This window comes from Panthera onca, chromosome D3 (assembly GCF_046562875.1).
Source record: "Panthera onca isolate mPanOnc1 chromosome D3, mPanOnc1 haplotype 2, whole genome shotgun sequence".
NCBI lineage: Eukaryota > Metazoa > Chordata > Mammalia > Carnivora > Felidae > Panthera > Panthera onca.
In genome coordinates this window covers 20,601,195-20,623,742 of record NC_138350.1, presented here as the reverse complement: position 1 = coordinate 20,623,742, position 22,548 = coordinate 20,601,195, and the positions used below count along the sequence as shown (strand labels likewise).

At 42.4% G+C, this 22,548-nt stretch overlaps 2 protein-coding genes across 7 annotated transcripts in view; one reads left to right on the top strand and one right to left on the bottom strand.

The window, feature by feature from the left end:
* Positions 1 to 15,124, bottom strand: part of EIF4ENIF1 (eukaryotic translation initiation factor 4E nuclear import factor 1) — a 44,943-nt gene extending 29,819 nt beyond the window's left edge. For 3 of the 6 annotated variants that reach the window (XM_060612635.3, XM_078435646.2, XM_078435647.1), the window contains exons 1-3: positions 15,015 to 15,124; positions 13,950 to 14,072; positions 1,800 to 1,873 (exon numbers count right to left, since the gene is read on the bottom strand). In XM_060612635.3, the coding sequence (XP_060468618.1) occupies positions 1,800 to 1,873; positions 13,950 to 14,045 (170 nt within the window). In that variant the 5' untranslated portion in view covers positions 14,046 to 14,072; positions 15,015 to 15,124. Of the gene's footprint in view, positions 1 to 1,799; positions 1,874 to 13,949; positions 14,073 to 14,560; positions 14,667 to 14,717; positions 14,901 to 15,014 lie in introns of those variants that run through there. The other 3 variants (XM_078435645.2, XM_060612634.3, XM_060612636.3) reach the window with 3 other exon arrangements.
* Positions 15,125 to 19,254: 4,130 nt separating this feature from the next.
* SFI1 (SFI1 centrin binding protein) overlaps positions 19,255 to 22,548 on the top strand; it is a 105,697-nt gene continuing 102,403 nt past the window's right edge. The window contains exons 1-2 of the mRNA XM_060612646.3: positions 19,255 to 19,740; positions 19,872 to 20,099. The gene's annotated coding sequence lies outside the window, so the exon portion shown is untranslated. The remainder of the gene's footprint in view (positions 19,741 to 19,871; positions 20,100 to 22,548) is intronic.

Sequence of the window (22,548 nt, the reverse complement as noted above, 5' to 3'; positions counted from 1 at the left end):
CTAGCAGGGTACTCTGCACTTGTCCTTCACAGTCTATAATGGTGGTAATGATAAACTCTTGAGTATTTGACTGTATCCTTCCACGGACCAATGTTCCATTAAGGCAATTTCTGATAGTACCTGACATAGTATTTGCCACCTAACAGGTTCCAACTGAACATCTCTTGAATAAGTGAGTCAACCTCTCCATCTCTAACACCTCACAATAAAGGAAATATCACCTGTCTTCTGGTATGTTGTGAGGATTATTTGGAGTTTAAGAATCAAACAAATTTTAATTCTGAGAAGAGAAATAACAGGATGACAAGCTCTTTCCTCTTTCTCTCTTATTTTCATTACTATTACTAGCACATCTTTACTTAGAATAAAAGTGAGTAGGGGCGCCAGGGTGGCTCAGTCAGTTAAGCGTCTGACTTTGGCTCAGGTCATGATCTCACGGTTTGTGGATTTGAGCCCTGTGCTGACAGCTCAGAGCCTAGCTTCAGATTCCGTATCTCCCTCTCTCTTTGCCCCTCCCATTTGCGCTCTCTCATTTTCTCTCAAAAATAAATATTAAAAAAAATATATTTAAAAAATTTAGAATGAAAGTATGTGTACCATAATTTTATTTTATGCCAAGAAGAAATAGATCTAAGAAAATTCAACTTGAGGCATAAAAAAGATTGACAGCTTTAATGAAGGAAAAAACCCAAACAACAGCTTATCTGAGACTTATCAAAAAATCCTAACCAACTGGAACCGCCTTTATTCAAGTATCATCTTCATCAGCAGAAAATGGTGAGGAGTCCAGACTTAGCAACCTTCTGAGGAGTAGATATACAAATAAAAACAGTATGCCCTATTCAACAAAGAAACTAAACATAATATACTTTATATGTTATAAATGTGGGCCATATGAACCATTTACCTTGATATTTAAGAAGTGACCTTATAGTCTTAAGATGACCATAACAAGTGCAATGTAGGGTGATTGTAAACATTTTCAGACCGTAATTTGGCTCTAGTCTTCTCAAACCAAAGGGTTCTGCTTATGAAGCAGCCCAAGATGCAAAAGGGCTCGTCTGAATGGCTGAATGGTTTTTTCATTTGGGAACAGGAAGGATGGGGCAATGCTACATGGCTCAGAGTCCTCCTGATCAGCTTTCTCTGGGCAGGCCCTTGAAGGACCCCCAAAGTACAGTGTGAAAACCACCACTGACAGAAGACCCTGGAGAGGACTCATGTGTTTAACTCTTAAAATTGCTTTCTCACTATGTGTCTCTGACCAAGTCATTTTCTAACTTTAGTTTCATTATCAGTTTGTTGAAAGGGAATTGGGTTAGTTGTCCTTAGAGTCCTGTAAAGCTCAAAAAAATTTTTTAATGTTTATTTAGAGAGCACTCGTATGAGAGAGTGCACGCACAGAAGCAGTAAGGGGAAAAGAGACAGGGAGACCGAGAATCCCAAGCAGGCTCTGTGCTGTCAGCACACAGCCCAATACAGGGCTCGATCCTACAACTGTGAGATCATGATCTGAGCTGAAATCAACAGTTAGACAACTGACTGAGCCACCCAGGCATCCCCTCAAATTTTTGAATAGTTTAAAGCTAATTAATAATGAAACCAATGAGGACAATGCAGGAAGCTATTTAGTTGATAACTTATCTATGATATATTTGTGTAGAAGCCCTAAATCATTATCCCTGAAGTCTCCCCCACTCATCATTCTACCAAAAAACTCCAAAACAATTCTTAAATTACCATGTTTGGTAAACAAGACGTTGACTAGGAGGAGCACTCCGCTCCCCCTTCACCCATACCTGTCATATTTTTCAGAGAGGCATGATGGCCTCTGTTTGGAATGAGGGCGTTCTTTTATATCCAAGAGCTCCTCCTGGAAAGAGAAACCAAATGGTGATTTTGAGTAATATTTCTCATGCCACATATTTTCAACTTATATTTGTTCTCAGTAACGACTGGAGTGCCTATCTTAAGCATGTCACACAGTTCTTATTTTTTTATGCCTTGACTTATTCCAGAAAGGACTGGAGTTAGCTCAAGATTCTTACAAGAAGATGCTCAAGCAGAATTGGCAAATAATAGTGATTAGCTTTTTTCTAAAACAATTCTCTCACAAATTGCCATCCAATGACATAGTTATAGTCGACCACACTGAATGCTCATCAAGGTACGGAAGCTTCAGGCTTAAATAAAATTTCCAGTTGATTTTTCTACTCTTAAATGTATTAGAGGCCAACTTACAAGTAGATAGTTTTAACATAAATTTGCAGAGGAAAAAAAGCACAAAGCACACATCCATTTACCATTTATCTGATCTGCCTGTTAACATTTTACTTTAGCATTTGGGTTCCCCACACCTTTTTTTGTTTTTGTTTTAAACCATATAAGGGTTACTCCTCAGTACTTCAGTGCTTATTTCCTAAGAATGAGGATACTCTTTCATAGTCTCTTATCTGGTTCCACGAGAAAATTAAGCCTTATAAAAAATAATTTGAGTGACTAGTTTTACCATTCTCCCAAGGATTATGCTTGGCCTGTATCATTGCAGATGCCTAAGAGAGAGGCAAATCCATTACAAACAACACATGCCTGAGGGCCTAAGGGCTTACTTGTGAAGAACCTAGTTAAAAAGGGCTGTCAGTTTTATACAATTATAAATGATACTTTTATCTAACCTACCCCTCCAGATTCCAATTTGTCAATTGACCCAACAAGGTCCTTTATATTGTTTTACCCTCCAACACAGGACCCAGTCTAGAATCAGATATTGGTTGTCCTATTTCTTTGGAACATTTCTACAACTGGAACATCTCTACAACTTTTGTCTTCGATGACACTGACTTTTCTACAGAGTGCAGCCTTTTTTTTTTTTTTTCTAAGAGAACATTATTCATTTTGGATTTATCTACTGTTTCCTCATGATTAGATTGAGGTTAAGTATCCAAGGAAGAGAATACTAACCCCAGAGATGTTGTGTCCATCTCAGAGCATCACCTCTGGACACCTGTGATGTCCATCTGCTGCTTAGTAGTGGCAGTATGTGGTCTGTAGGGAGACTGCAAATATCCTGGTCTTCATCAAAATTTCCCCCTAAATTTAGCATCTATTGATGAATCTTGCCCAAATTGATCTTGATTTCCCAACTCTAGGCCTCTCTCCATATTGACCAGTCAGCACTTGGCATTTCACTGGTAGGGCAAACACTAATCCTCCCTTTTCCCCTCCCTGTGTGTTTACCTATTATTGGCATGGGCTCACAGATACCTAATTTTTCCAATGGTCTATAATTCATTAATGCCCTTAATTGTTTAGGGACTCAAATTAGGAGCCTCTTCAAGCTGGTTCCTGGGTCCTCTGTACATTCCCCATCATTTTCTAAAAAGCCCTTCCTTACTTCTGTCTTATCTTGTACCATCCTAGCCCTAGTGTCAGCCATTTTCTTTGAGAAATCTGAGTTCCTTTAAGTGAAGCATGGTATCAGAAACCAAGGTCTGGGAACTAAATATTCCCATTTGCTTCTCGGTTCTCTCAGAACTAGGAACCATGTGCAATTACACATGCACATATATACCTATGTGTTAATGCACACACATCTGCTCATACACCTGCATATACACAAAAACCCACGGCCTTTTTATTTACATTTCAATACTTTTACGATAAAGTAAAAAAGGCAATTCCCAACCTTTCACTACCAGTAAAACGCTACAACTGCCTTGCAAAAAGTATATACATACCACTGTGCCGGGGCCTCTGCAAGCCTCACAATAGAATGCTTGCTGCTGCTCTGATCACTGCTTCCCATATCTTGGGGTAAATATGGAGGAAGGGATTTACCCTTTCAGCCTATAGGAATCATGGCACGTAAGCATGCCATGAGTTCACTCAGCGTCTTCAGACACTTGAAGCATCTAAATATTTTCTCCATGATCGCAAAATGCCCTATGCCCAGATGACATTTTAATTTTTAAAACCAGATTATCAATCATGCATTTGCATTGTTTTAGGATTTATGAATTATAAACAAATAATTTGGGAAGAAATATCTAGAAAAATGAAGAAGTCTGAGATAAACAAAATTCCAAATATAAGAAAGTATCTAGAGAAGGCCCGAAATTCTGAAAAAATTGTCAAAGCAACGACCTACAACCTAGAAATCATCAGTAATGACTCAAGTCCAGTGAAATCTACAGGGCAAGTGCGGTGTCAGTGGCGCAGGGTGACACAAATTTGGCAGTGGGTGGAGGAAGGGTGGATGGACCAATAGCAGTTACAATGAAGTAAATATTACAAGAAAGAAATCCTGAGGACAGGAATGCTTAAAACATTTTCCAGCAGAAACAGGAAAGATCTTACAATACAGGAAATACTTATACATATACTACAGGAGAAAATATTGCAAAGCAATTTTCTGTTATTAGAAGCAACCCAAAGATTATTTCATATTCCCTTACTCCACCACCCTCAAATACAAATATTGAACTGAACCCTAGTATACTATTAAACTAAGGGCAATATATTTTATACTTAAATATGTATGCTTTCATATACTCAAATTTCTAAACAATAAGGCTTTGTTTGAAACTTTTAATCCCCAAAGGTTAACAGGGAGCCCAAGTGATAGGCGTTTTCTATTACTACTACAGCTATCTGTTGAAACTCATGATTTTACTGATTTATTTAGGAGTCAACTGGAAAAGATTTAACATTTTAACATAGCCACAAAACATGCTGGAGGACCAAATGTTCTATTTGTGGGGAATCAAAAAAAATATTTTCACAAAGGTAACAAACAGTCTTACAAAAGGGAAATGGGGAGACTAAGGAGAGAGGATGACAAATTGAATGTGGAATCCCAGATGGGATCCTGGAACAGAAAAAGGACATTAGATAAAATAAAGGACAGGTAAGTAAAGCATGGACTCTAGTTAATAACATGTATCAGCATTGTTAATTGTAACAAATAGACCATACTAACATATTAACAGGGAAAACTCTACTATATTCCCAGTTTTTCCATAAATCTCAAACTGTTCTAAAAGATAAAGTTTACTTACTTCTACCTCACATCATATACAAAAATGAACTCAAAATATATCAAAGACATAGATATAAGAGCTATAATTATAAAACTCTTTGAAGAAAATGCAGGTGTAAAAAGTTCATGACCTTGGATTAAGCAATGTTCCTCTAGCTAGGACACTGAAAAAGGGTAAGCAACCAAAGGAAAAAACATGTGAATTGGATTTTAAGTTTAGGAACTTTTGCGCTTCAGATGACTATCAAGAAAGTAAAAAGGCAATGCACAGAACAGGAAAAAATATTTACAAATCATGGATCTGATAAGGGTCTAGGGTCCAGAATACAGAGAGAACATGTAAAATTTAACAACAAAGGGGCACCTGGGTGGTTCAGTCAGTTGAGCTTTTGACTCCAGCTCAGGTGATGATCTCGTAGTCGTGGGATTGAGCCCTGTGTTGGGCTCCACACTGGGCATGAAACCTGCTTGGAATTCTCTGTCTCCCTCTCTGTCCCTTCCCAGCCCATGCTCTCTTTAAATAAAACAGATAAAAGATTTCAATAGATTTTTCTCCAAAGAAGATACATAAATGACCAACAAGCACATGAAAGATGTTCAAAATCATTTGTCATTAAGGAAATGCAAGTCAAAACCACAGTGAGATACCACTTCACGTGTACTAAGTTGGCTATTAAAAAAGAAAAATGGGAAAATAACAAGATTGACAAGGATGTGGAGAAATTACAGCTGCCAGTGCAGCTGCTCTGGCAAACAGTGGCAGTTTCTCCAAAAGTTACAGTTACTATATGACCCAGCAATTACAGTCCTAAGTATATACCAAAAGGAACTGAAAAAATTATGTCCACACAAAAACTTGTACACAAATGCTCACAGCAGCATTATTTACAATAGCAAAAAAAAATAGAAAGCCGTATGCCCATCAACTGATGAATGGATAAACAAAATGTGGTAAATCCATACAATGGAATATTATTTGGCAATAAAAAGGAATGAAGTACTGATACATGCTATAACACAAACCTTGGAAACATTAAGTTAACTAAAAGAATCCAGACAAAAAAGGCCACATGTGGTAGGATTCTGTTTATATGCAATGTTTAGAATAGGTAAATCCATGGTCAGAAAGTAGATTAAGGCTTGCCAGGGTCTGGGGAAAAGGGATAATGAGAGTGACTACTAATGGGGGTACAGAGTTTCTGTTTGGGGTCATGACAATATTTTGGAATCAGATAATAGTGATGGTTGTACAACTCTGAATTTACTGAAGACCACTGAATGGTACACCTTTAAAGGGGTGAATTTTATGTGAATTATGTCTCAAAAAAATATTTTATTTTGAGAGAGAGGAGGAAGTGGGGAGGGGCAGAGAGAGAGAGATTCCCAAGCAGGTTCCAAACCCTCAGTGCAGAGCCTGATGCAGGGCTTGAACTCCCGAGCCGTGAGATCATAACCTGAGCGGAAATCAAGGTTGGATGCTTAACTGAGTCACCCAGGCACCACTCAATAAAAAATATTTTTCAGTAAATTAAACTAAGGTGTTCAGTTACCCAGAGATTAATATTTTATTTAATTTCTTTCTTACAGACTTACTGCTCTAACCACAGACTGATAAATGCCAACTATCCTCAGATGAGAGTTGCTTAGGTTGGTAAAAATGTTTTAATTTTCCTTCCCAAGTTATTCCAGTTTTCTTTGTTGACTTTATATGCTTAACGTATACTAGGTGTTAATAAATATTCCAGGGACTGATTATACAACTTGACAGGCCTATAAGAGCACAGGGTAGAGCAGTGAGCCAGTTGTATACACTGGCATTAACCATGCCAGCAGCACAAATGGTGCTGCTGACCAAGCGCAATGGCTAAAACATCGCCCACCTGTCTATAGAGGATGAAGAGCCATTTTGTTTAACAGGCTGATAACTGGGAAAACAAAACAGTTCTTGGATTGTAAAAGCTGCTGGGAATAACTTTAAACATCTAGATAAAGTTCTACTTACTGTTCTTGAAAGCAGGGCTTCTTAAACCAATTTCATGGCCTCAAGGAAACCATATGCAAAACTGCATTTGTGCAATTTCTGCAGTGAGTACTCACACCTTCAAAAGATTTCCGATGGGCCCCAAAGAAGTTAAGAAGTGGTACTTTAAATGGTTGTTTCTGAAAATGTGGCCCAAAGTGCACTTGGACATTTAGGGACAATGAGAGCTCCTCCTCGTGGGGTTTAGAGAGTTAGATCTGTTATACCTTCCACCAACATCTTAAGTGGCATCAGATGGTATCCCAGACTAAGAAGCTTCCCCATTAAGGTGGGGAGGGGAGAAACCATGAGCTAACTCAATACAAAAATTGCTTTTTTCATAGCTGTACACAGAACATTTCCTGCGTACCAGGCTTAGTATCTAGAATACGCAGATGACCCTTGGCCCTGACCCCATGGCTCTCCAGTTTCTCAAGAGAAGTGTTCTTGAACTTGCCATTTCATCAAGAGCCCTTTAAGAGCAATATTCCAGAAAAGGCAAACTCTTTGGGATATTTTCAAAGAAAACCTTCAACTTTGGCTAAAGGCAAAATACGTGGAAAGTGTTCTCTGAGCTGGGAATGCTCCTTCCCTAAGAATATTTCAGGGGGTAATGGGAGATTACCCTTTTGCAGACTCCTACGAACCCACAGGAATTTACTAATTATAAACAAATTCAGGGGGCGCCTGGGTGGCTCAGTTAAGCGTCCGACTTCGGCTCAGGTCATGATCTCGCGGTCCATGAGTTCGAGATCCGCGTCAGGCTCTGTGCTGACGGCTCAGAGCCTAGAGCCTGGAGCCTGTTTCAGATTCTGTGTCTCCCTCTCTCTGACCCGCCCTCGTTCATGCTCTGTCTCTCTCTGTCTCAAAAATAAATAAACGTTAAAAAAATTTTTTTTTTATAAACAAATTCACTACAATTACCATCTGGACAAGAGAACAGTTAATATGTGAGACCTTACTTTTTGCACAGGTTTTAAAACCTGACTAGGCAAGAATAAGCTGCTAACTGCCCAACAGCCATTTTCTTAGTTTTAGCAGCTAAACTAACATTTTCCTTAAAGAAAATGTCAAGCTTCCCAAAACAATTTGAGGAGTACTAATATGGGCACCCACTTTTAGTGATCAATATTAAAGTAAAAAGCAAATGAATGTGAATATAAGCCCAAAACAACAGTGGTTAAAATCCACATCCAGTTTCTTGTTGCAGAAATCTCATGCAGAAGCAGCTGCAGGTTCTGATGACATTCTTATGTTCTAGAAGAATTTCACATGAGTCACTGACATAAGATGAAAGGGGAAATATTTACCTTTGTGAGTTGAATTCAATTCACAAGAGCAAAAAGCTCAACTTTTAAAATATTAAGAGATATTTTATAAAAAACCCAAAGTTTTATTTCATTGTTAATGGTCAAAGCACTGTAGAAGTGACCCAGTACCTTATTAGTGTGTGTGTGCCTGGCTCTTCCTAAAGAGGCTCTGCCTAAAGAAGGCAAATGTCCCCAGAACAGTGTTTATAGGTTGGGTCATCCCCCTTTGACCTTCTCTCCCAGTCCCCATCCTCAATACAACCACTAGCACTGGGACTGGTCATCGGGCTCTTAGATGGTTGCTGACTGACCAGATATTCATTCTGTTGAGTCAGATGACTTTTCTGAAAGGATTAGAAACCTGTTAAAAATAGATCACAAGGAGGTAATGGTACCCACAGATGATAGCCGGGGCAACGGTGAAGTAACAACATAGGGAACACATGGGATACATCCACCATCATTTATGAAGTTTGTTGCTGTGGGCACCATTTATAACAGTTCTTACAGGTAGGTCAGAATTCAAAGGATCCTGCAGAGCTGTTAAGCAGGACCTCAGACCTGGATTCATCCAAGCATCTAATGGTGGCTGATCTGATGCAAAGACTTTCGTCTACTGAAAGATTTGAAACTAAGAAAATGCAAATGGGGGAAAAAAAACCCACCAAAGTCTGTTTTCTCCATTAATCTGGCCAACACAAAAAATTAATCTTGGCTTTTAAATGTGTTTATACAATGGGTAAAAACAATATAAAATGTTAAGTAGGTAAATACTAGAAGAAAACTTAAAACCATTTTTAGGGTAGTGACATTACATCTTCAATAGGGCTTTCTGGTTTCATATTAAACTGGAAATAGTTACTGTGACATTTAAAAATTAAGCATCTTGATCTGAAGTTGGTATCTAAAGAAGATATCTTTTAATACCCTTATTACATCCTAAAGAGTTTTTAGCACTTACTGTGCATCAGCCACTTTTCTAAACACTTGACATGCATTTTCTCATTTATTCCCCACAAAAATCCTATGAAGTAGATACTATTCCACCCGCATTTTACAGAGGAAAAGGATGAGAACCAGAGAAGCTAAGTACGTGACTGAAGGCCACACAAGGTAAGTAAGTGGTGATCCTAAATCAGGCAGTGGGGCTCAATGCCCCTGATCCTCTTGTCTTCACTGCTTCTCTGGGGAGGACAAGGAAGGTGCATGACACCTCCCAGCAGCTGCCACTCAGTGTTGGGTTTGTCCCTGCCCAGCGGGACTACCAGGAACCCTGAGCCAAACTGCCACATCCTTGGGTAGGCTTTCCTTAAGTCAGCCTCCCTTCATAGCATCCTTCACTGAATCAAAGGCCCAACCCACAAATCTTTATGTTAACAGTTCCAATTGTAAAATGACCGGTTTCTTATCTAGCTAGAAGTTCCCACCATGAGCAAGGAGGAAAGTATACTCATGGGGGCAAGAGCCCTGAATCCCCACTTTTCAAGATGACTTAGAATTGGAACAGGTAAGAAAGAACAACCATAAGACAGTATCTATGGTGTTGCCAGCTGACCCCCTGTAAGAACTTGTAGTTACCTAGTTTTCTGAACAGCTGAAACATTAAGATTGTATAATGATTTTTCATACCATAATTCCCCAATATAAACAAATATCCTTAACTTTTATATTAGCTTAAGTTTGTAGCTAAGTATGTCACTGAAATGCCACCTGTTAGAGGTTACTTCTCAACTCGGTTTATGAAAGGTATCTATGAAGTTATCAAATTAGATATCTAAAAATTAGATCAGGTATAGTTAAACCTGATCATCTGACTACTGATTTCAAGCTAGGACTTAAATCATAGCCCCTCTTTTCTCAGAGGCTGGACTTCAAGTCTTATAACTGATTCTCTCCAAGAAGGCTAGGAGAATTACTCAAATTAGTCCACTTCTGGTGCCTTTTTTTACCGGTTTAAATTTTTTTTTTAATATTTATTCTTCAGAGAGAGAGACAGAACATGAGCTGGGGAGGGGCAGAGAGAGGGAGGAACACAGAATCTGAGGCAGGCTCCAGGCTCAGAGCTGTCAGCGCAGCTGTCAGGGTTCGAACTCACGAGCCGCAAGATCATGACCCGAGCTGAAGTCGGACGCTCAACCAACTGAGCCACCCAGACGCCCCTTTTAAATGCTTTTAAAGCAAAGATATAAACATGGCTGTATCACGGTGCCTAAGTGCCCATCAGCCACAAATCAGGGTGGAGTGCCTCCTCTGAAGATACCTATAGACACCAAAATGGTGCCAAGGCAATGAGCACACATGAAATTAAACTCAGTAAAATCCAATCCCTACTTTTTTTTAGCTGGTAGATTGGACAGGTATGATTAACACTGGGCAGTACTAAGCTGAATGTTAGCAGTGCCCCTGCTTTTATACCCTGTTCAACTGGCAGGTGATAAAATTTGATAAGGAATCAGTGACAAGACACAGGAGCAGAGAAGGAGCAGCACCAAATATGTATATCCTAAAATCAGTCTGTCTACTCAAAGAAAAAGAACATGGATCTGAATAGTGGAACAGTCCAAAGCATTTCTACTGTTTGAAGCAGAAGATGGTGTCACCAAGAGCAGGTACCACACCTCAAGAACTAGTAAACAACAAGGACCTCTGATGAAGGTAAGAAAAATTTGAATAGGCCTCAAAGTCTTTCCATTAATAAGCATGACCACCTTATCTTGTTTTCCTAAACCAACAGTTCTCAAACTTGAATCAGAGTCAGAATTCCCTGAAAGACTTGTTATATGTGAACAAGGCCCTATCCCTAGAATCTGATTCAATACCACTGAAATGGGGCTTGAGGTTTTATATTTCTAAGAGGTTACCAGTTGGTGCTAAACACTAGTTCAGAGACCACTGTCTAAAAACACTTTTAATCCATGACTTTGAGGGGGAGATCCCACTGTGTAACCTCCAAAAGCCCTTCAACATAATTCAAGCACTTTATACATGCACATTTAAGTGTTACCAAAACATAGCTTTTGGTCTTGGGAATCTGGCCTAGCGAAACGGACCTGAGTGAGCTTATAAATTAAGGGCTCAAGATTCCCAGAATAACAGGTGCATATGATACATCCACTTATACATTCCAATTAATCATCACTGAGGCTTAGGGGTAGGCCTGAAAGTACCTAATGTGATTCTTAACTTGACTTCCTAATACATTCGTGGAAACACAATGGACACCAACAGAACCCTAGGGAGTAATTATGCATCTGACTTGCTTGACAACATCAAGACCATATATCAAGTTCTCCAAGGAAGACTCAAGACTTGCTATTCAAAGTATGGTCAGTGGACCTGCAGTAAGGGCACCACCTGGGAGGTTAAAAAGCCAAAATTTCAAGCCCACTCCTAACCTAACAGAATTCACACTTTATAAGGGTTCACAGGTAATCCCCAGACAAACCAACATTTAGGAAGCAAGATGGACAATATAGCACAGGAGACTCTGATATGTTACTTTTAAAAGCACTAGGACAGGGGCGCCTGGATGGCTCAGTCAGTTGGGCGTCCGACTTTGGCTCAGGTCACGATCTCGCGGTCCGTGGGTTCGAGCCCCGCGTCGGGCTCTGGGCTGACGGCTCAGAGCCTGGAGCCTGCTTCCGATTCTGTGTCTCCCTCTCTCTCTGCCCCTCCCCCGTTCATGCTCTGTCTCTCTCTCTCAAAAATAAATAAAACGTTAAAAAAAAATTAAAAAAAAAATAAAAGCACTAGGACAAATATCTGGACTTCTCCACCTTCATGGAAAAAACTCTCGAATTTTGAACAGACTACTAACATCATCTCATAAAACAAATGAACGTTAAACTAAGAAGGGTCAAAGTTTGAGAAGCCCTCTCATCTAGCCAATATGTTTTTTAGTCTTGTAGTTAACATTCCACATTTACAAGTTCTCACAAACACATCACCTATAAAAATCACTGAGGACAGTTTCCTTCTATTGCTTCTAAACTTTCTAGCCCATGCAGAAACATTACTATATGCTTTATTCCAATAGTTTGATCTCAGTATGTAGGTAAGGAGTAGGATGGCTGAAGTATTATTCCAGTTGTGCAAAAACAGACCACTTACTATAGTTCTCAGAACACAGGATTGTTTCAAGCTTTCTTCAAAGGAGAAAGGCTTAGTTTGCCTCAAGGACTAGATTAAGCAAACTGTGAGAAACACATATGCATGAAACCACTACCCTAACACTGCCTAAACATGATCCTAAAAGTGCCATGAACTAAATCTTCTCAAATGGAATGGACAGTAAGCCAATTTCCAATCAATTTTGGTAGAGAAGACCATTATATCTAAGATTCACTGTCATTAACCTAAAAAATGTTCTTAATCATTTCTTTGAGGCACATTTATCTAAGTATGACAAAATTCTAAGACTATATTATCAAAAGTGGGCAATATTGACCTTCTTTATCTTTACTGTAGACACACACAAGTTCTAGCCTAAGAGAGATCAATAATACCTTCCCTAAAAATGACTTAAGCCTAAATATGGATATACATATAAAGATGGTCTATACATGCCACCCTTTGATCATTATGAAAGTGATTCAAAAGCCTCTCTGCCTGGATTCTACAAGTAGAATACCAATTAAGAACTTTTATTCAAAAAGTGCTAGGAAAGTTGAAATCACATAAGCATATAAAATAAGCAGTTCAAATCAGTTTCTCTTCATTTAATAAGCTTTTCTGCATTTGGAATTCAACTATCAACATTTTAGATAATGAATTTAAATTGTGAAACATGGCTTCAGCACTTTCAGGTTTGAGAAAAACTACATTTGGGAAGACCAAATCTGAATGAAAAAATGAAATGCTATCAGATTTTTTTTAATAGTAAAAATGAGTATTACTCTAACAGCAGTTGATACTTTATCAAGTAGTGGCACCAGTACACAAACAAGGCCTGACTTCAAAATATTAATCATTATTCTGGAAAGTCAGGGATAATAACCACATCAGAACCCTTGATTGGGTCCATACTTAGGAAATACAGATATGGGACCAACTAGAACATGACTCTTCCTGTCAACAGTCCCAAGCACATTTTTTGTACTCCAGCCAATACATTTCAGGGAACGAAAAATGAATTCACAGCTCACTGAGTCCTGTCAACCTCTTCAGAAACATTTAGGAGCCAGTAAGATACTGAGCAGTAGCTTCAACAAGTACAGAACCTTGAGTGATTTGCATGCAAAACTGGAATCCTTACTCTACAGCATATAAATCAGTAATATACCAGTTATGGTTGTTATAGAACATTTGAGCCAACATACACTGATCCACAAATTCATATGCCATCTAAGCCAATATTCCCTTCACGTGAAAACTACTCAGAAGCAAATTCTAGTTTAAACCGCGTATTCACACTTCCAGAAAAAAATTCAAAGAAATGCTTTACTAAATTTAGTAATATTTAGTCCATATAGTGAGTCAGAATGAGACTCCCACTTTTGATAATACTAATGAAATATCTACACAATGTTACCAACCTCCCCCACCTATAAAGAAACACTATTTCATTAGTAACAAAGCTTACTTTTGTATAGCGATGGGGGGATTTGGAGGCTGGTTGCTTCTTCAGGTCAAGAAAGGCATCTCCGTTTTCTGTTTCTCCCACACTTCTCCTATCCATGGCTCCTTGGTCTACAATTCTTTGCACCTGGAAGATAAATCAGCAAAACTGTTACAGAGAACACTATGTTTTCAGAAGACTGTTTAAAACACTGAAACTCTTTTATCTCTTAAAATGACTACCTTTTAAAAACAAAGTCTCATTCAACAACTATTCCATAAACCAGAACCCACTTGGAAATAGAACCACTGGTACTTAGCTCTTCTAGTTGTGTTCTAAGCATCAAAGGGGTAAGGAAAGCATAAGTAGAAGGTGCCCAAATCAGGGTACAGCCTTCAAGCAGCTTTAAAACAAAAAGAAACCAAAATTAGTCACTGCCACCCATGAGGACCTTTCAGACAGCAGTGGGGAAGTTTTCCGAGTGGGGGCAGGTAGGAGACTAGTTGGGGCTGGGGATCCGGGAAGTCGGACTGTGGTAAAGTGCCTGTCACTTGCCAATGGACGGCGCCAGCTGCCCCTTGTTATCCAGAGGCCAGGGGCTGGGGCCCGAGCGCCCCCCACCCGGCCGGCGGCACCTGTGGCCATGTCAGGCGCGCCCATAGCAAGGAAGGGGCGAGATCCGGCTTCAGCTCCGAAACTCGGCTTTCCCGGGCCGCGACCCCAACCCCCGGCCCCTCGCGCAGGCCGCGGCCCAGCGGCCTCCTTCGGAGGAAGGGCGGGGACTGTACTCACGGAGGGGAGGCGGGCCGAAGGGAGCGGGGAGATCGAATCCCCCGGCCCGGCCGCTCCAAGCTGGAGCCGGCGCAGGCCCGCCGCCGTCCGCCCCGGCCCGGCGGCTCGGGCCCCGCCAGCCCGCCAGCCCGCTGCCCGCCGGCCGCCCCGCTGGCCTCGCGTCCCTGCCCGCCCCCCGCGCGTGCCCCGGCGCTCGCGCTCACGCACGCGACCCCGGGAGCAGCGCGCCCGCGCCCCTGCCCTTCCTGCGGCCCTTGGCGCGCGGCGCCTCGGCTCCCGCCGCCACCAGGCCCTTACTCTGTGCCTCCGCCGCTCGGCGGCCCTTCGCCTCGACCGCCGCTCCCCTCCCTACTGCCCGCGCCGGTCAGAGGGCTGCTCCGCGCGGCCTTCGCTCTCGCCCCCCCCGCCCCCCCGCCAGCTCGGACTGTCTCTCTTCAGCCGCCGTAACCACAGCCCAGCCCTCCGCCCCTCCTCCCGGGCCCCCTCCCCCTTAATAACTCCCTCCACGCACCCGGGCCCCAGCACCGCCTTCGCCGCCGCGCGCCCGGATGTGAGGTGGCCGCGGCAGTGCCGGGCGGAAAAGAGAAACATCTCGGCGCGCTCCTGGGGCGCCGGCCCTTGCGTGCGTCCCGCGGCGGGGAAGCGGAGGCGCCGAGGAGATGGCGGCGGCGGGGAGGGGGAGGCGGCGGGGGCCGCAGAAGCCCTTACAGGTGCGCACAGGCGGTCGTCCTGGGCAGCCCTGAGGAGGACTCTGCGTTCCCACGCGCGCTTCGGGGCGGAGCAGAACCGGGCGGGCGGTGCTGGGAGGCCGAGGCCCCAGGCTGGCAGTTCTCCCTGGAAGGCGGTGGCACCAGCGAAGTGGGCTGGGGTCTGCGGCCTGGTGCGACTTGTGAGCGCGTCGACTTCGACGTTCGCACAGTTCGCAACGGCGGGGAAGCCTGGGGCTTCGGCAGTGGCAGTCTGAGGAGAACCTGGGGGCTTTTGAGCTTCCCAGTTGTGGGCCCGAATCTCAAGTTTTTCATTAGTGGGTGTAATGTTGGGCAAAGCCCGAACAACTTTTGAGTTTTCGCTCTCCTTTCTAAAACGGCCCCTCTCTATAAATTTATGAGATTGTGCGTTGTTGCATTAACAAACTTGCCGCGCGACTGCTTTCGATTGAGCGAAGGGCGACTGACAGATTCATTGAAAGGGTTTTTTCCCCCATCATAACTCGAACCTTTCCATAGCTTGCACAGGAAGGGGAAGGGCGAGTGTCAAGCGCTTAGCACAGTGGCGAGACTGCAAATGCGAACACAGATGCAAACATAATTTCCCTACTCTGAGACAGAAGAGTAACTGCCGTGCTGGGGAGGAGCGATCAGTAAAGGTATGACGGTGATCACCTGTGAGCCTGATCTGCGGTAATATCACGAGCCCCAGTCTCTGTCCCTTGCGACCGCCTGGGGTTGATGTGAAATGATGTGTGGGCGTAGATTGGGATTGGGCATTGAGTGATCACTAAATTCCCTTCCTAGGAGTCTTGCCAACCGAGAAAATTATGAAAACGTTTTTCATCTGGAACACAGAATAAAGTGTATACTATCTTTGCAGGCAAGAGGCGGAGGGAAACGTTTGCAAATTAGGCTTGAGTTCACATCCCAGCTCTACCATACACTACAGGCTGGGGAGAATTAGGCCATTTATTTATCCTTAGCCTTGGTTTTGTAGTCTGTAAAATTGGAAAGATAACCCACTCACAGGGGCTGTTGTCAAGATTAAAAAGGTTAAGGTGGTTAAAAAGCCTTATACTGGTTTTGTGTGTGTATGTGTGTTTTAAGCCTACTGAGAGACACATTGTAAGTAATGAAACATTGTTCGTCTTAATATTTTAGAAATCAAGCTGCTTTTGGAATCCAGGTTCTTCAGAAGACTGAGGAAACGGTCTAATCCCATTGCTATCAGGAGTAGTGAAGAAGGCCTATTCTTTCAAGCTCTTAAATCCTGGCTCTGCCACTTAGTGTGAAACCTAAGCCAGTCATTTCACCTTCCTGGACCTGTTTACTCCTCTGTCAAAAAGGGACAGCAGTACCTATTTTTCAGGCTTATAGTGGGAATTAGAGATAACATTAAAAAAATTGCTCTAGTCAAGTATGGCTGTATAATCAACCATCCCCAAACTCCATTGGCTTAGCTCAATAATTATTTTGTACCCAAACCTTCAATTTAGGCCAGTACTACTGGGGACAGCTAGAACTAAATGGTCTCTGCTCCATTTAATAGGTGAAAAGCTTGGGGCTAGGATCATTTAGTGGCTCGCTTACTCACATATTTGGTGTTTGATGGTGGCTGTCAGCTGGGACTACTGGAGCAGTTGGATGGAAGTTTACACATGGCTTCTCTCTGTGACCTGAGCTTTTCTTACAACATAGTGCCAGGATTCCGAGGGCAGCCGGTTGCTGAATTGTCTTTTCTAATCTAGCCTTAGAGCCACTCGCTGTTCTGCCACAACAAACTATCTGCTCCTTAGATAGAAGTCACCAAGGGGAGGGGACTTAGACTACTTTTATATGGGAGAAGTGTCAAAGAATTAGTGGGCATATTTTCAAATTACCACAAATACACACAAAATCTGCTCAAGGCAATGTAGCTACCATGATAGAGGCCTGGTGCTAATTTTCTGGGCCCTCTGGTCTAGTTGGGATGCAGTCTTCCACCAGGCGCTTCTTCAGTACCTTGTAGAACCTTGGTCTTAACTCCCTTATCTTTCAGAGACTCAATTTGTCCTTGTGAAAAGAGAAGCAAATTAGTACCTGGGAATAAAGGTAATAAATAAAGGAGGGCATCTATAAATGTCTTTCACCTGTGCCATGCAAAAGCTAGATGCTTGCAAGTCCTTGTTTCATTGTAGCTTTCGAGTATCATTCTCCTTGGTAAGAATGATAGTTTGTAATTCTACAATGCCCCTCTTTGCAGTTAATGATGAATTTTCAAATATCAGTATGAGAAGCCTCTTTGAGAGAATAAGAGAAATTACTCTTGTTCTTTAATACGTATTTGTAAGGTCTTAGTTTAGGTTCAATTGTTGGCTCATAGTTTGGCATAAGGGGACTCAAAAGTTCAGTCTGTTGGGGAAATTAGCAGTCGAAGAGCAGTAGAGAAGCACATGAAAATACTAAAAACCTGGTAATTTTGAGAGCAGCCTCATCTCAGTTGGGATTACACCTCAACTACCCAGCACCTCTCTAAGTGGGCTTTTTCTTGTTCATTTTTTCCTGCTCCAAGGGTAATCCCTGGTTCCAAGAAAATAAAATTTCAACAGTTTCACAGGTATGTGGCATCATGTACTCAGGTTAAAGACCATAAAGAAATTAAGGGACTTTTAGAAGACCACACAACAGGGGCACCTGCATGGCTCAGTTGGTTGAGCATCCAACATAGGCTCAGGTCATGACCTCACAGTTCGTGAGTTCGAGCTCTGTGACTGACTCTGTGTTGACAACTCAAAGCCTGGAGTCTGCTTCAGATTCTGTGCCTCCCTCTCTCTCTCTCCCCAACTCACATTCTGTCTCTCTCTCAAAAATAAACATTAAAAAAAAGAAAAAAGACCACACAACAAATTCTTTGCAGAGCCTCTACCCTTTCTGGAACTTTATATCTTTGATTTTATTTACGGGAAGTACTTAAAACAGAAACGGATGAAATCATGCAAGTGCTACCGCACTATTATTCTATACAGTTATGTTCTAATCTTTCCTGGCAGGAGTAATTATATGCATCATAATAACTCAAATGAAGATAACCCTTCCTAAGTTAGAGTTGTTGGTAGTAAAGGCACATGACAGGAATAAAGTATCCACAAATCATCTAGAAAGTATAAAGTACTCATAGGACTAATTTTAGTAAATGTTAGTGTTAATTAGGACTTTGAAACTCACTCAATTAGTCATCCCTAAAAGATTGGTTTCACGTGTCCAGCTAAAGTGGAACGTCTTTTAAACAACTTGTTTTTGGCAACAAAAATTAGCACACGTAAAAAGCAGAGCAGAAATGCAAATTACCTGCGTGATTCTAATCCAGTGATATTCAACAAGTTATTTTACCTCATGTTTGTAATATATAATCTTCCAAGCATTTAAGTACAAAATGCTAGCCTTTGCTCTCTCCACCAGAAATCTCATGTGCTTTCAAATGTTTTATAAAGCATAGGAGAAAAGCATACAAAGATGCCCCACCTACTTTCTCTCACCCCTATTTTTAAAAGATCGGAATAGACTCATTAAAAAAAATTTAACGACTGTTTACTAACAATTAGTGATTGCTAATTACAATTTTAAAGGAAGAGTTAAGAGAAGATACCAGCTGGGGATAAATTAAATTCGGGGGCTGCGGAAAGACATCTCTCCCTCCCTCACCCTTCCAGATTGACTACGTCCCTGGTCCACGCGTGCGCGCCCTAGTCCTTAGGAGCTGGCTCGCACTGCCTGGGAACGCACCGTGGAGAACCAAGAGCCAGAGAGGCTCACGCGGTAGCCTGAAGGTGGGGGGGTGGGGGGAGGAGAACCTTCGTCATCGTGGGCCACCAGACGGGAACCTCATACCTAGTGCTTGCCGCACGAGGCGTAGCTCCGAGATCCGCTTCGAAACAGCACCTACCCTTGTCTAAAAGTAGCTGTAGGAAGCTGAGCTGTGAAAGAAGCGAATGGGCCAGGAGGCCGAAAACTCTCCTTGGGGTTGCCCAAACGATGCATTCCTCCCCACACCTTGGGACCAGCTCGGCATTGCAGGTGCCCCTCGACTGCCAGAGGGAGGCGTGTCATCTACCAGACGGAAGCTGCGCGAACTACAGGGTCCCAGATGGGGCGTCTCACACGCTTGCCGCGTCACCGTGGAGACGGGGGCGGGGCCGGCGCAAGACTCCAGAGCAGAGGCGCGGGAAGCGCCAAGGCAGGCGGTGGCCGCGGGGGGCTAGAGCCGCGCCAGCTACATCTGCCCACTCCCGCCGGGGCTTCTGGAGGCGCGAGGCCTGAGGGCTCGGCTTGTCCAGGTATGAGGCTGGATCGAATCGTCCCCAGCTTGTGAGTGGCTCGGTCTCCTCGGTTGGGCGGCGAGAGCATGTCCCTCCGAGTTGGGCCCAGTAACCTACTCTCCTCTCTGAGCCTCCGCTTCCTTCCCTAGAAGTAAGTGCAAGTGGTGCTGCCTACCCATTGACTGTGATTCGGGTGTGGAAGAGGTGTGAAGAGAGCGCGTAGGACTCGCGGAATCCGCCTTTCTCGCCCAGCGCGGAGCTCGCGTCCTTCCCGTCCGGGGCTGCTTCCGGTCAGCGACTTGTTGCCCAGGCCCCGGGGCGCCGCATCCTCCCGCGATTCTGGTGCGCTGAAGGCGGGTGCGGATGCGTGCGTCCCGGTAAGGCTCTTTAGCTTGCGCGGTTCCCTGCTGCGTGGCCGGGCCGGGGACTTCTGTGCACAGACCTCAGGGTCCCCATCTGATCCCCGAAGGGCCCAACAGAGCAAAAACAGTGAAGCCTCTCCAGCAGTGGGAGACCAATGCTTCGTTTTTATTTCATAAGAGGCTAGTCAGCTTTCCTGTCAACCTCTGTGTAGATGCAGTCAATGTTGAACGGATGGTGTTAGGGACCTGAGTACCAGCCCTACAGCTTAGCTAGTTACCTCACTTAGATACTTCGTTGGGAAAATGAAATGGCTACCGCCCGTTCAGGTAGTTGTTAAAAAGGTAATTAATGAAAAATGCTTAGTACTATCTATACTTGGCACAGAGTACCCGCTTCATTAGTGGTGTTTTGTTTTGTTTTGTTTTTGGTCTATTCGTTTTAGATTTAGTGGTACCCGCCTAACTAAGTGCGTTGAAAGTATGAGACTTCTAATGTCAGAGAAGCCTTCCTGGAAGAAGTAGTTGAAACTTATTCTGGGGCTTAAGATATAAATATAGGCCTTTCTTCGCTTTTCTTTCGTAGGATCACTCATTTCTCATTGTTAGCAGCCACAAAATACCGTAGAAACTTCTTTAAGAAGTTAACTTCGTCGGAAGGAAATGCTCTCGCCGCTCAACCGAGGAGGCGGAGCCCTCAGGCCTCGCGCCTCGAATAGACCCGCCGGCAGTGGGCAAATATTAAAAGTTTGTAATAGAAAATAGCCCTATTCCCCAGTTATAATTTCCATTCTGCTAGCTCTTTCTCTGGCTCTTCTAGAAGTTGGAAGTAAATATCCTTATGGGTGATATTTCCTGATTTTTTAGTTTTACACATAAAGTATTGACTGCTTCTTGTGGAAGATAAGTGCTTAGCTCAGTTTTCCTTCCATCTTATCGCCATTGTGGTTATGTGTTAATTTAATGTTAAATTAATGGTCGGGGCTCCGGGGTGGCTCAGTTGGTTAAGCATCTGACTCTTGGTTTTGGACTCAGGTCTGATCTGTGCTCGCTTCGGCAGCACATATACTAAAATTGGACTCAGGTCTGATCTCATGGTTGGTGAGTTTGAGCCCCCCATCAGGCTCTGCACTGATGGTGAGGAGCCTGCTTGGGATTCTCTTTATCTCCCTCTCTCTCTGCCCCTCCCCCGCTCAGGTGTGCACGCACATGCTCTCTTTATCTCTCTCTCAATAAATAAATAAACTTAGCAAAAAAATTTTTTTTAAATTAATGATCAATGTTCTATAACATTTCATAGCTAAATCAAGTAGAGTACTGCAACTCTTTCTTCTCCATCCCATTATTTTTTCTGAGAATTAATAATTATCTTCTTTTCTCATTTGCCTGGTATTCCATACACAGATCACTAATTTTTTTTTTTCTGAGTGATTCAGCATTTCTTTTATGCCTATCAGTAATTTTCTGCAAAATTACTCTAAAAACGGTCAATTTCCTCTCTTTCTTGGAGACCCTCCTCTTCTCTAATCTGAACTGGTTGCTCTGTGCCTGCTGTACTCAGTTCTAATCTGGAGACTTCTTTTCACATCTATCCTGGGATTTTCTTCTTTTTGATATTGTATTGAATTCATTCTTGCCTGTATTCCCATTTTTTTCCCCTTAATTTGCTTCCTTGGTTTTTGGGATACCTTTTCCTGTAATAACTGCTACTTCTACTTCCTCCTTCTCTTTTTCTTCCTTAAAAAGCTTTATTGTGATGTAAGTCACATATGATACAATTCACTAATTGAAAGTGTTCAGTATTTTTTAAATCTATTGTTATGCAACCATCTCACCATACTCAATTTTAGAACATTTTCACCATCCAAAAAAGAAACCCTTATTTGTTAGTAGTAATTCCCTTTTCCCTTCAATCCTCCCAGCCCTAGACAGCCAGGAATTTACTTTATGACTCATAGATTTATCTGTTCTGGACATTTCATATAAGTGGAATTGTATGATGTTATAGGTCTTTGTAATTGGCTTCTTTCACTTAGCATGTTTTAGCATGCAACCATATTTTAACATGTAACAGTACTGTGTTTCTTTTTATGGTTGCATAATATTTCATGGTATGGTTATACCATATTTTGTTTGCCCATCCATGAGTTGATGGACATTTGGGTTTTCACTTTTTTGGCTATTATTAATGTCGCCGTGAACATTCATGTACAAGTTTTTGTATAGACGTTTGTTTTGAGTTCTTTTGGCTATGTACATAGGAATGGAACTGCTGGATCAAATGGTAACTCTATTTATCTTTTAGAGGAACTGCCAGTTTTCCAAAGTGGCTTGCACCTTTTTATATTATCACCATCAGTGTATGAGGGTTTCACTTTCTCTACATCCTCACCAACACTTATTATCTTTTTGTCTTTTTATTTTGAAGTTTAATCTCTACACCCAACATGGGACTTGAATTCAAGAC